The sequence below is a fragment of the Phoca vitulina genome, unplaced genomic scaffold (assembly GCF_004348235.1).
Source record: "Phoca vitulina isolate PV1807 unplaced genomic scaffold, GSC_HSeal_1.0 scaffold15, whole genome shotgun sequence".
NCBI lineage: Eukaryota > Metazoa > Chordata > Mammalia > Carnivora > Phocidae > Phoca > Phoca vitulina.
The window spans coordinates 6136647-6149349 of NW_022589718.1; the positions used below are offsets into that span (position 1 = coordinate 6136647).

Here is a 12703-nt window from a genome sequence, read left to right on the forward strand (position 1 = left end):
AATTAATTCATCTTCCCATAGCAGAGTATGAGAATGACAGGCTTACCATACCTGAGCCAACAACTTCGATGACAAAAGTACCTCACTCTTCTCTTGTGCATTGTTCTGCTTGTTAGCAGACTTCAAATTTTCGTATGTTAATAAGCAATTTCCATTTCCTGCTGTGTGAATTGTCTGTTTGCGTCCTTTGCTCATCTGCGACTCTAGCAAGAACTTCTTCCTCCTTAATCCCTTCTTTAGACTCTGATCATCCTTCTATCCCATCTCACCTCCCTGCTCTTCTCCCATTAATCTTGTACAGGGAAAGCAGAGATCGGGGTGCATGACCAGCTCACTTGGTGAACGTGTGACTCTTGATCACAGGGTTGTAAGTTCGAGCCCCACGTTGGCTGTAGAGATTGCTTAAAGAAAAAAAAATAAGGGCGCCTGGGTGGCTCAGTTGGTTAAGCGACTGCCTTCGGCTCAGGTCATGATCCTGGAGTCCCTGGATCGAGTCCCGCATCGGGCTCCTTGCTCGGCAAGGAGCCTGCTTCTCCCTCTAACCCTCCCCCCTCTCATGTACTCTCTCTCTCTCTCTCTCATTCTCGCTCTCTCAAATAAATAAATAAATCTTTAAAAAATAAAATAAAATAAAATAAAATCTTTAAACAGAAAAGCAGAGATGAGGAAAAACAGGGAAACATATTAAATTAATTTATCCAACACTTACCACAGATGGTACGAAGCAGTGCTCCTGCCCACAGAGAATTTCCAGTCTGACAGGAGCGCAGGCGTCCTCGAACACTGTCATGAGAAGCAGGCTTTGATCAGTGCTTCAGCAGGGGCACAGAGCGACAGTGAGAACCATTCTGACCCGAGGTTGGGCTGGAGGAGATAGTTTTTGCAAGAAGAGGTCGGGGGCAGACCGGGCTGAACTCTTGGCGGGGAGCCCTTCCAGCCCAGGATGCGAACAGAGGCGCAGAGTGGGAAGCTCCCGGTGCATTCGGGAGAATGCAGGAGGCACATAGGTCAGATCGCAGATGGCCCTGGCTGTTGCAGGCAGACGTCCAGAGTTCCTCATGCCCATCTGCCGTCTGCCTGATGTGTTCTTTCAGTGCACGTGGACCGGAGGTGGGGGGGAGGTGGTCTCTGCCCTGTCCTGGCTCACGTGCTGTGCCGCGGGGGCCGTGCGCTCCGGGCTGGGACTGGAGGGTAAGTGCCACCGGGCACCCCTGCCTCCACGCGGCTTCTTGCCTCCATTCTCCTCCAGACCCGCAATGGAGTGCTCTGGCATGTTTCCCCTCAGGTCCGTTACGCCACCTGGAGCATCATAATGGATTCCGTGGTGCCTTCGGATAAGGGCAACTATACCTGCATCGTGGAGAACGAATATGGCAGCATTAACCACACCTACCAGCTCGACGTCGTGGGTAAGAAGGCACCGGCGACAGGGGTTGAAGGAGCTTCAAGGAAAGAGAGCAGGGCTTTGAGAAAACAGCCATAGGATCCAGGCCGGCGCAGGCTTTTATCAACTCTGTCGCCTAAAGCCGGTTTCGTGCCTGGTTTGTGCATTTAGTTGAGAGGATTGGACGCTGCTGTGACTCCTGAAAGGTGGAAGGTGCTGTGGCTAGTCTCCTGCAAGGGGTGACGGGAGAGGGGGTTACATAGAGCATCCGGTGGCTGCTGCTGGGTGCCTGACGCCCGGCAGTTTTCACGGGCCCCGCGAGGTCGGCACTGGGCTTCCTACTTTATGGAAGAGCAGACTGAGGCTCATTAGTGCAAGACTCCAGACCCGTGCTGACTGCAGGGCCTCGCAGGAAACACTAGAAAGCACAGCACGCCTCTTGGTGCTGCTACGGCAGCCTCTTCCTCTCGGAGGCTCTGACCTCATTCTCTAGAGGTCTTAAGGTAAAGAGTTGCACAGCCAGCATTCTTCTTGGCTTTAAGGATATGGTATAAAAAGAAGCTTCTGGGCCAGCCGGATAGGCCCAGAGATTGGCATTGCTAGTGAGCTCCTAGTGCTGCCAGTGCTGGTGCTCATGGACCACGCTTTGAGTAGCAAGTCTAAACGACTCTGTGTGATTTTCGTTAGGGAGGTCTGGGAGTGTGACTGAAGTTCTAGGGGTCTCCATTTAAGGCAAGAGAGACTTCTGGCGCCTGTGAAAATGGATGCATTGCCTCGCGGAGGAAGTTCCTCATCGTTTAGGACCTTCTTCCCTCTCCCAGCTCAGAGTCGAGGGGCTAAGGCTCAGCAGAGCCTGGAAATGCTCCTGCCCAGTGGAAAAGCCAAGGGGGAGCACGCTTCTCCTTGGTGGTCTTTGAGACGCGCTCTGTCAGCATCCCAGCCAGGAGCGGGCCATGGCGGGGCCTGACGAGCCTCTCCTCTCTCTTCCTCCACAGAGCGGTCCCCTCACCGGCCCATCCTGCAGGCAGGGTTGCCTGCCAACAAGACCGTGGCCCTGGGCAGCAATGTGGAGTTCATGTGTAAGGTGTACAGTGACCCACAGCCCCATATCCAGTGGCTAAAGCACATCGAGGTGAATGGGAGTAAGATTGGTCCAGACAACCTGCCGTATGTCCAGATCTTGAAGGTAATCTTGGCCCCAGTCTCCGTGGGCTGGGTGCCGGGAAGGAGACCCGTATCTCCCTGGGCCCAAGTTGCTATGGTCAGGCTTAGTGCTGGCGACCGGGATGCATCCCTTACCTTCAGGCACCTGCTCCATTTTAAATAGGGACCTAGCCACATTCCCCAGAGCTAGTGACAGGTCACAGAGTGACAGTGCAGTGGCAACCGAAGGCCGGGAGTGGGGAGGGTGGGGTGGCCACTGCTGGTTTCTAAGCCTTGAGAGTGACTTTGCTCAGGCTTTTGGGTCAGCTACTCAGGGAAGGCATTTGGACTCCTGATTTTCCATTGCCCAGAACCAAAGCCTTTCCAGCAAGCGTTTGCCAGATTCTGCCATATTTCCCAAGTCACGTCCTTTCTGGCAAGTGAGTGAATGATAAGGGCACGACTCTTAGGTAGAGTTGGAAAAGCAAATGCCACAGGTAAATTCTAAACAGCGTCAGGAGTAATGGCCTTCTCTTCCTTTTTCCTCTCACTCCCAGACTTTCATTGTCCCCGAATGCTCCACTAATCCAGGGAAGGTAATTGCCTAATTCCCCCAGTGGATCTCGCAACAAGAAGTAACCAGAGGCTGGGAACGTGATTTACCTCCTGGTCCCAGAGTTAGACCTCCTCCTCCCCTGGCTTGGCCATCCCAGAGTTTTACTGGCCATGTCTTCTCTTCACTACTGGTGCTGAAACCGCTGTGTTGGAAAATGAGGCCATGGCCTTGGCCCGTGGCCGCCGGCTCCCTTCACAATGCCTGCCCCAGACCCGGAGGAGTGGGCCTGACACAGACAGAATGTGTGACTGGGGGCAGCGATTTTCTTTTTAAGTTTATTTTTCGGTCAGATGCTTTGGGCCTTCGGAGTCGACTTGGTTTGTCCTCCTAAAAAGGGAAAGATGATAAGTCTCACTAATGTCTCCCTTGCCTTAGCTCCCTGGGCCTGCCTTACCGTTACGTGGGAGCAAAGTATGGCCACGTCTCAGTGTGTGCCCCACTGACTGGCTTGTCGTTGGTTTGTTCTAGCATTCAGGGATTAATAGCTCGGATGCGGAGGTGCTGACCCTGTTCAATGTGACAGAGGCCCAGAGCGGGGAGTATGTGTGTAAGGTTTCCAATTATATTGGTGAAGCTAACCAGTCTGCGTGGCTCACTGTCACCAGACCTGTGGCAAAAGGTAATGGGGAGCTGGATGGGGCCCTGTGCTGGGAGTTTGATTCAGGCCCCACGCTGCTGGGGCAGATGGGGAAGCCAGCACCCGACTTTCCCTGTTACCCTGCTGTATTTCTAGAGCCCAGAGCCATGGAAAAATACCCGGCCTGGGAGGCTGCTTTGGTTCGGTACTGTGTCGGCGTCAAACTCCGTCCCTCGTGTGTGCCCCTCGGCTGTGTGTGCGCTTGTGGCCACCAACCGGCCGCGTGCTGAACGACAGTGCAGACTGAGTCTGAGTGGCGGAGACGGGAAGGGGTCGGGGGTCCCCTTGCAGACCGGCAGGCCGTGTGCGCGTGAGCGTGTGCGTGCGCGCGTGTGTGTGAGCGTGTGCATGCGTGCGCGTGAGCGTGCGCGTGAGCGTGTGCGTGCGCTCGTCTGTGTGCGCGCATGAGGCAGCACCCGTCCATCCCTCCTGTGTGTGCCCTCTGACTTTACCTGAAACCAAACAGCCCCCCGCCGCCGGGCCGTATTTCTCCATGCTGCCCGCCGCCCGCCCGCATGCTTGGACGGGCCAGGGGCTGCCAGCGTCTGGTGAAGGGTCGTAACCAGCCAGCGGCGGCTCAGGTCTGCGGAGCCCCTCCCTCAGGGTCTCACTGTCTTCCTCTAACAGGTCTCGCTGCCTGGTGGTTTTTGTGTGTTCCTTGTTGCAAAGGAGACGCTGCGGAGCATTCCTTTCTCCGGTTTTTCCCCCCTTCTCTTCCTCCATCCCTTTCTCTGTGTCTCTTAGAGGTCTCATGTCCTGTGCTTGTCCATTTTGCTTCCGTTGTCTCTTCTAGACTGCCGGAGTTAATACCACCGACAAAGAGATGGAAGTGCTCCACTTAAGGAATGTCTCCTTTGAGGACGCGGGGGAGTATACGTGCTTGGCGGGTAACTCTATCGGACTCTCCCATCACTCTGCATGGTTGACCGTTTTGGAAGGTATACACTGTACTTCTCCTCTCGATGTCCTGCCCTCGCCACGGGCACGGGGGGAGCATGCATTGTGGGGCTGGGGGAGACACAGAGCCAGGAGAGAGAGAGGAATGGGCTCCAGAGGCCAGCAGGTGGCCCTGGCGATTTGTCTAAGCTTGAGGGTCGAATCCTCTCGGCTCTCATGGGAGCTGTCCTCATTTTGCAGGAACACGGAGGCCTCCCGCCTATATACCTGCATCTGGCTCTCCCCCTTGGCCAATGCAATGCATGCGTGGAATCTGGAGTTAACCTGCAGCCGGGCTCTCCTGTAGGGCAGGCGCCTTCCCTCCTTGGGTCCAGCAGCCTTCCCCGACTTGTCTGATCCTTTTTTGCTGGCTCCAGAGGTCTCAAGAGAGGCCCAGGCCTCCTCTAACTGGATGTAGGCATTCTGTAAAGAGGGGCTTGTTGCTTGTAAGGAACAGTGCTCGCCCACCCTGCCATCCTCTGATCTCGGAGGAGAGCTTCCACCCAGATGCGGGAACTGGAGCATTAAGTCAGGCCTGACTCTGGAGGCCACTCCGTGCTGCCCTTGCATCCTCTTTGGCCCCCAAGAGGGGAGGTCTGTGTGTTGGGCTGGGAAGGAAGGAGCCTGCAGCCTGCTCAGGTGGTGGGCTGGTCTTCGCTGCCTCTTGAGTGTCCTGCACATGGGTCTGGGCACAGTGCTATTCCTGTCGCTGCTGACACTCCCCTCCACTCCCTCCCTCTCTCTTCCTCTGCCCTGCCTGGCCAGCAGGGTCTGACAGCACCCCTGCTTGAGGCAGAGAAGCGTTCTGTTTTTACCCCGTCACTGTCTTTGTCCCGTGTGTGCTCCCACTTGGTTGTCTTTGTTTGTCCATACTGGGGAGAGAGAAAAACAGAAACACTTCCTCCTGTTCTTAGCTCTGCTGCCTCCTTGTCAGGCTCCGGGGGTTCCTTTGGGCTCCATCTGGGGTCACACATAGTGTCTCTCCGGGGAGGTCCCCGGCACACCTGCCTCTGTGGCCGGCTGGTGTTTGGAAGAATGCCATCCAAGGTTCACTCCAGTGGGGAAGCCTCCCCACCTCGCGTGTGCAAGCGAAGGGTGGGTTCAGCTGGGTGGGCTTCTGCGGGAGCGGGCTGGATTCTAAACAGAAGGTGGGAGAAGAGAATAAAACAGTGCCCCCTCCCCAGTTTCTTCGTTCGGTTTTAGGAGTTAGGGCCTGAGTAGGATTCCTAAGTGTAGCAAAGTGGACGTTCTCCTCTCAAGCAGTCTAGATGTGGTGGGAAATGAAGCTAGTTTTGCTGGGGAGTTAGCTAGGTACAAATATTTACGTGTCTGACCTGACATAGGTAGCATAGGCAGAAGGCAATGACCCAGGACACAGACTGGGTCCCCCCCCCACCTTGAACTCACGATGTGTCACTGTATGCCCGGCACTGTGGCATGTGGAAATGGAGAAGGTGTTCATGGGCTGTCAGGGACAACAGACTCTTAAGTGGTTCATCTGTCCCATGTGATAGGTGGATACACGCAGGACTAAGGCTCTGCTGAGAAGGGCCGGGTTTCCATGAGTAGACAGAGAAAGCCCTTGTGGGTACCTGGTACCCGTGGATCCCCGCAGTCCCGCTGAGCAAGGCGGGCTCCTGAAAGAATGAGGATGGGCCTCACGTGGCAAGATAGTTCTAATCCATCCCCCTTGGGGGATTCGAGTCAGGATCGGGAAGATTTCAGAGATCATATGCTATCTGATCTGCTCAGTGCCAGACCTTAGTCCCAGCTGGGACCCAGCTTGGTTCTTCTCTGCCCTGAAAATTCTCAGAGGAAAGGAGATGGGGGTTGTTTTTCTTATGAAGCTGGGACCCTAGTGGTCTGGGCCCCCAGAGCCTGCTAACACCCTGTTCACACTGACTCAGCCCTGGAAGAGAGGCCAGCAGTGATGACCTCGCCCCTGTACCTGGAGATCATCATCTATTGCACGGGGGCCTTCCTCATCTCCTGCATGGTGGGGTCTGTCATCATCTACAAGATGAAGAGTGGTACCAAGAAGAGCGACTTCCACAGCCAGATGGCCGTGCACAAGCTAGCCAAGAGCATCCCTCTGCGCAGACAGGTAACAGAAAGTAGATAGGGGATTTGCACGCCCCGCATCAGCTCCTCTCCCTGTGTCCCCGGGGCCGCCGCCAGGACCTTCAAATGCCCTGCCCCCTCCTCTGTACTCAGCCTACCACTTCCAGCTTTGCTTTCTAGCTTTTGGGCCAGGGGCAGTAGAATGTCCTAAGTGCTCCAGAGTTGGGTTCCAGGCTGTTCTAGCCCATGAATTCGGAATGCCCACCATACCCCAACTGCCAGCCCCCTGTTCACCTGGTACGTGGATCAGGAGAAAGCCCTAGCCAGGCTGAATGTGCAACTCATATTGTACTTTTGAACGGTCCCCGAGGGTCAGTTAGAGGTACAAAGATACAGAGCAGAGAAGAGGACCTGAGTCAGGTGCCAGGATGTTACCCTCCTCTCATCCAAGGAAATGGAACAGAGGGTGAAGGCATGTGAAAGGAGGGAATGTTCATTTGGAGCTGGGCTAATTCTGGAGGGTGCTTTGGGAATTAGGAATCTATAATCTGGGGTGCCTGGGTGGCTCCAGTTGGTTAAGTGTCTGCCTTCCGCACAGGTCCTGATCTACTTCTCCCTCTCCCTCTGCCCCTCCCCGCTGCTCATGCTCACTCTCACTCGCTCTCTCTCTGAAATAAATAAAATCTTTAAAAAAAAAAAAAAGGAATGCATAATCTGAGGCAGGGTTTTCACAAAGAATGGGGACAACAATAGAGTTGTGATTGCAATGATAGGTTACAAAATGTCAGTCTGGAAGAGGGAGATTTGGTCTGCTCCTGTTAAATGAGTGAAAAGGGTAGCTGGCGGCAAAAATAAGTCCATTTTTGAACTTAGGTCTTCAGACCTTTTGTGGTCTTTCTGCCACTCTGTGTTGGAGAAAGAACATTAGATAACAGATACACACCTCTGCTATCGGCGGAAAGCCCTGAGGAGGAGTTGCAGGAATCCTCTGTGGCTCGGTCCCCCAGCACCCTCCCCAACCCCATCCTCGCTAGAAGGGTGACCCCACACTTCCTGTAGGTGTCGGCGGATTCCAGTGCATCCATGAACTCTGGGGTTCTGCTCGTTCGGCCCTCACGTCTCTCCTCTAGTGGAACCCCCATGCTGGCCGGGGTCTCTGAATACGAGCTTCCTGAAGACCCTCGCTGGGAGCTGCCTCGAGACAGGTAATACTTTAACTCTCAACTTCTGAGGAAGTCCCCCACTGGGAGTGAAGGGGTACCAGATGCATCCAGAAAGAACAGTTTGACACTTTCTGCTCTCAGCTGGGTGGAATTTGGAGAGGTGGAGACAGGATGGCCCTTCAAGGCTGAAATTTTACCAGCCCCATCTCACACCACCCTCTCTTTTCCCAAAAGGCTGGTTTTAGGCAAACCCCTGGGAGAGGGCTGCTTTGGGCAGGTGGTGTTGGCGGAGGCCATTGGGCTGGACAAGGACAAACCCAACCGTGTGACCAAAGTGGCTGTGAAGATGTTGAAGGGTAAGTGATGTTTCTGTCCTTGCAAAAATAAACCCACCGTTGTCCAAGCAGACTGTGGGCCTTGGGCCACCAGTCTCTCCGGTGCCCTGTCGTGGTCCACACCTGCCATACGGCCTGTGTAGCATCTCCTGGGCGTGGAGGGGCATCATTCTGAACCCTGAGATGGCCACGCTCTCCCTTAGTTCCTTGGCATCAGTCTGGGCTGTGGGCAGGTGTATTCTAGATCCCATTGCTGGCTGGGTTTTCCCATCCTGTCCTCCGCCCCACACACTAGCACACATTGCCAACAGCTCTCATAAAGGGGAAGGGAAAACCAATTCGGGTGTGAAATGGGGAGGAGAGAAAAGCAAGTCCCCAAAAACCGGGCTTCCTCGAGCATCCTCCACTCCCTTCGCTTTCCTCCTCTCATCCTCCCTTCCAAGTAAATGAGTCTCATGCCCTCCCGGTTTGTGTGTAAAGCGGACGCGACAGAGAAAGACCTGTCAGACCTGATCTCAGAAATGGAGATGATGAAGATGATCGGGAAGCACAAGAACATCATCAACCTGCTGGGGGCCTGCACACAGGACGGTAGGCACTAAGCTAGTCCAGCTCTCCCGCCACTGCCAGCATAGGGCCTCAGCCGAGAACCTGGGCCTCCCACTCGGATGACAGTGTCTGTCAGGGAGAAGAGAGTAACCGTGACCAGGCATCTCAGTGATGCTTAGGGAAGGGGGTTAAGAGGAGAGGCCAGTTTAGCAGTAGCTGGAGTTACTTCTCGGGGTCTGGCGTTCATCTGAGAAGACAGGTATCTAGATTCATACACATAGTGTGGGGGTGGAACCAGGTGAGTCACTGTGGCCTAAATTAGGGCTCCCCCCCACCCCCAGGTTTGCTCGGGAACTTTCTGGAGTATGCTGGGAAGAATCCTTTCCCTAGGTTTTTTGGGGTAGTGGAGTGAATTTCCCAGGCTCCCTAAAGGTGCAGTTAGGCCTGTGGTGTGTGGTTGGGGGTGGGGCTTCCTGGGGGCGAAGCTGAGCACCTCCTGCCCACGCGCACCCCCAGGTCCCTTGTACGTCATTGTGGAGTACGCCTCCAAAGGCAACCTACGGGAGTACCTGCAGGCCCGGAGGCCCCCTGGGCTGGAGTACTGTTACAACCCCAGCCACAGCCCAGAGGAGCAGCTCTCCTCCAAGGACCTGGTGTCCTGCGCCTATCAGGTGGCCCGGGGCATGGAGTATCTCGCCTCCAAGAAGGTATGGCTCCTGAGGGTTCCCCTGGGTGAGGTCGGGCTGGGAACAGAGCCTCCCTTGTCCTCTGGTTTACGACTTTGCATGGTCTGGAGCACCGCCTGCCCGTGCTGTCTCGGGCTCTCAGGGGCATCAGAGTGCAGAAAGCCGGCTCAGACTGTGCATTGCCACTCTCCGGGTAGCCCCAGGCAGCTACTTCCAGATCTCCAAATACAAAGAAAGAATGATAAGCCCTATGTTGTGGCTTGGTTATGGGGCACGATGAAGTCCCGTGTGACGGTGTGAAGTTCAGTGTTGGTGCTCGGATAAACGGAGGCTTCGTTTGAGCCCCAGCCCGGTGCGCATGTGCTGCAGCTGGGGGCCAGCGCTGGAGAGCACCCACCTCCCCCGACTGGACAGAAGCATCCAGGTTCAGCCCTCCTGGGTGCGGGTCCAGAGCTACGAGTTGGGAGGAGCGGCAAGGGAGCCCCACACAGAGGGTTTGCTACGGTGATTCAGGGGCCTGGAGCTGGAGGTGCTCGAATGGCTGGCTTTGAAGTGGCAGAGAGGGACCTCGTAGCAGCAGTCTGGAAAGGTCGAGGGGTAGTGGTGTGGCGGGAGGAGGCTCGAGTGCTGGAGCAGTGGCCCCGGGGCAGGCTGACGGCGGGCCGCCCCTCACCTGCGTCCCGTCTCCTCTGCGCACAGTGCATACACCGAGACCTGGCCGCCAGGAACGTGCTGGTGACCGAGGACAACGTGATGAAGATCGCAGACTTCGGCCTCGCGCGGGACATTCACCACATCGACTACTATAAAAAGACAACCAACGTAAGTGCTGGGACAGAACCGGCCGCAGGTCCTCTGCCCAGGACTCCGTTTTGCTTTCTCCCACTTCCATCTCCGGGCTGGGACCCAGCACCGCTGGCCTTGCTTGAGAAACAGTGCGGTGGGACAAGCCGAGCATGTGTCCTCCTCCCCATGTCCAGTCCTTTGTGTGCCCCCCGCTTGTCCCCCCATCTCCCGGGCCTGGGCTACCCCCAATCTCCCTCGTGCCGCTTACAGGGCCGGCTGCCTGTGAAGTGGATGGCCCCCGAGGCCTTGTTTGACCGGATCTACACCCACCAGAGTGACGTGTGAGTTTGAAAGAGGCAATTGCCAGGGATACGTGGAATAGAAAATTCCAGCACAGTAGAGTCCTGCATGCCCCTCGAGATTGACGGGGGTCTCCTTCCCTCTCGGAGAGAACAAAATAAAACATTGGATGTGTCCCCCTCCTTTGTTCACTCGATAGAGGTTGAAAGGCCAGTGTGAGCTCCAGCACTAGCCCCCGTTTTCCCCGTAAGCGTCTGTGCTGGGGGAGGGTGGGGTCAGGACGACGCCCTGGGGGGTGGGGTCAGGATGACGGGCTGGGGGGGCGGTCAGGATGACATGCTGGGGAGGGGGTGGAAAGGACTCTAGGCTGGCCTGGCTCTGTGCCCATAAGACCCGGTGGCTCTGTGCTCCTCCACAGCTGGTCTTTTGGGGTGCTCCTGTGGGAAATCTTCACCCTGGGAGGCTCCCCATATCCCGGCGTGCCTGTGGAGGAGCTTTTCAAGCTGCTGAAGGAGGGTCATCGGATGGACAAGCCCAGTAACTGCACCAATGAGCTGTAAGCATGGGAAGACACCTGAGGTCCTGGGCCAGGCCCTGGGGAAGAACGGAAGGAGAACGGGGTTTAGCTTGATAAAGCAGCCCTGCCTGGTCCTTCCTCCCCTGACTCGACAATCCTCTCCCAGATACATGATGATGCGGGATTGCTGGCACGCAGTACCCTCTCAGAGACCTACCTTCAAGCAGCTGGTGGAAGACCTGGACCGCATTGTGGCCTTGACCTCCAACCAGGTGAGGCTGTCCTATCCCAGACCTCTGGTCACCGTCCGTGAGGTGCACCTCTGTGAGTGAGCGCTGCCGCGGGGCGGAGAGTACCAGACCGCTTGTCTCTCCTTGCACAGGAGTACCTGGACCTGTCCGTGCCCCTGGACCAGTACTCTCCGAGCTTTCCCGACACCCGAAGCTCAACCTGCTCCTCGGGGGAGGATTCGGTCTTCTCTCATGAGCCGTTGCCCGAGGAGCCCTGTCTGCCCCGACACCCAGCCCAGCTTGCCAATGGCGGACTCAAACGACGCTGACTAGCACCCCCGCCCCCCTGCCCAGAGATCCGCTGTATCCCTCACCCCCCACCCCTCCCTGCGGGACTCATTGCCTTCCCCTTTGCCCCTTTCGTGCCGGCAGGAGCCAGCTGCCTACCTGAGGCCTTTAGCCCACGGAGTTCACCTCTCTTCCTCCTCCTCCTCCTCCTCACAACCTGCTTATGTGAGAGAGGAGCAGAGAGGCAGGTACTTGCTCATGGCCACTTCGTCCCCTCCCCCTTGTTGGACCAAGACCCCTCCCCGCCACTTCGGAGCAGTGCCTGGAGGGCTGGGGAGTGGGAGATGAGCAGGCATGCGGCGAGAGCTGACCGAGCTTTCCTGTGTTGGTTTTGTCTGCTTCGCGGACCCCTAAGCCCGAGCTCTGGGGGCGGGGGCCTCGTCCTCAGGGCTGCAGCCGTAGCCGGGGGAGGTCGAGTGCTCCGGCCTCGGCTGAGGGCAGCCTCTGCCCCAGATAGCTGGTGCCAGTGGCTTATTAATTCCGATACTAATTTGCTTTGCTGACCAAATACCTGGTACCAGAGGCTGGGGAGGCAAAGGCTGGGAGCAGTGTCGTGGCCCTGGGGCTCAGCCCCAAACTGGGGGCTTTGTACATAGCTACGAAGAAAACACAAAGTGTATAAATCTGAGTATATATTTACATGTCTTTGTAAAAGGGTCGTTACCAGAGATTTACCCACTGGGTAAGATGCTCCTGGTGGCTGGGAGGCATCAGTTGCTATATATTAAAAACAAAGAAAAAAGAAAAAAAAAAAAAGGAAAATGTTTTTAAAAAGGTCATATATTTTTTGCTACTTTTGCTGTTTTATTTTTTTAAATTATGTTCTAAACCTATTTTCAGTTTAGGTCCCTCAATAAAAATTGCTGCTGCTTCATTTTTATACGGGCTGTGTGACAGGGGACAAGGGAGAGAATGTCAGCTGGAAAGGAGTGAGCCTCGTGGGCCCTGGGGCTGTGTCTGTCCTGAGGGCGCCCCAGCTGCCTGCACTTCCCTCGCAACTGCTCCCCCTCAG

The 12703-nt window shown here is 55.9% G+C and overlaps 1 protein-coding gene across 10 annotated transcripts in view; it reads left to right on the forward strand.

Moving 5' to 3' along the window:
• The window catches only part of FGFR1 (fibroblast growth factor receptor 1), a 47021-nt gene extending 34456 nt beyond the window's left edge, over positions 1–12565 (forward strand). For 7 of the 10 annotated variants that reach the window (XM_032413388.1, XM_032413389.1, XM_032413384.1 and 4 more), the window contains 13 exons: positions 1286–1409; positions 2380–2570; positions 4574–4718; positions 6624–6826; positions 7837–7982; positions 8175–8296; positions 8756–8866; positions 9341–9531; positions 10210–10332; positions 10567–10637; positions 11015–11152; positions 11280–11385; positions 11496–12565. In XM_032413388.1, coding sequence (XP_032269279.1) covers positions 1286–1409; positions 2380–2570; positions 4574–4718; positions 6624–6826; positions 7837–7982; positions 8175–8296; positions 8756–8866; positions 9341–9531; positions 10210–10332; positions 10567–10637; positions 11015–11152; positions 11280–11385; positions 11496–11672 — 1848 coding nt within the window. In that variant the 3' untranslated portion in view covers positions 11673–12565. The remainder of the gene's footprint in view (positions 1–1285; positions 1410–2379; positions 2571–4573; positions 4719–6623; positions 6827–7836; positions 7983–8174; positions 8297–8755; positions 8867–9340; positions 9532–10209; positions 10333–10566; positions 10638–11014; positions 11153–11279; positions 11386–11495) is intronic. The other 3 variants (XM_032413381.1, XM_032413382.1, XM_032413386.1) reach the window with 1 other exon arrangement.
• The last annotated feature ends 138 nt before the right edge of the window (positions 12566–12703 follow it).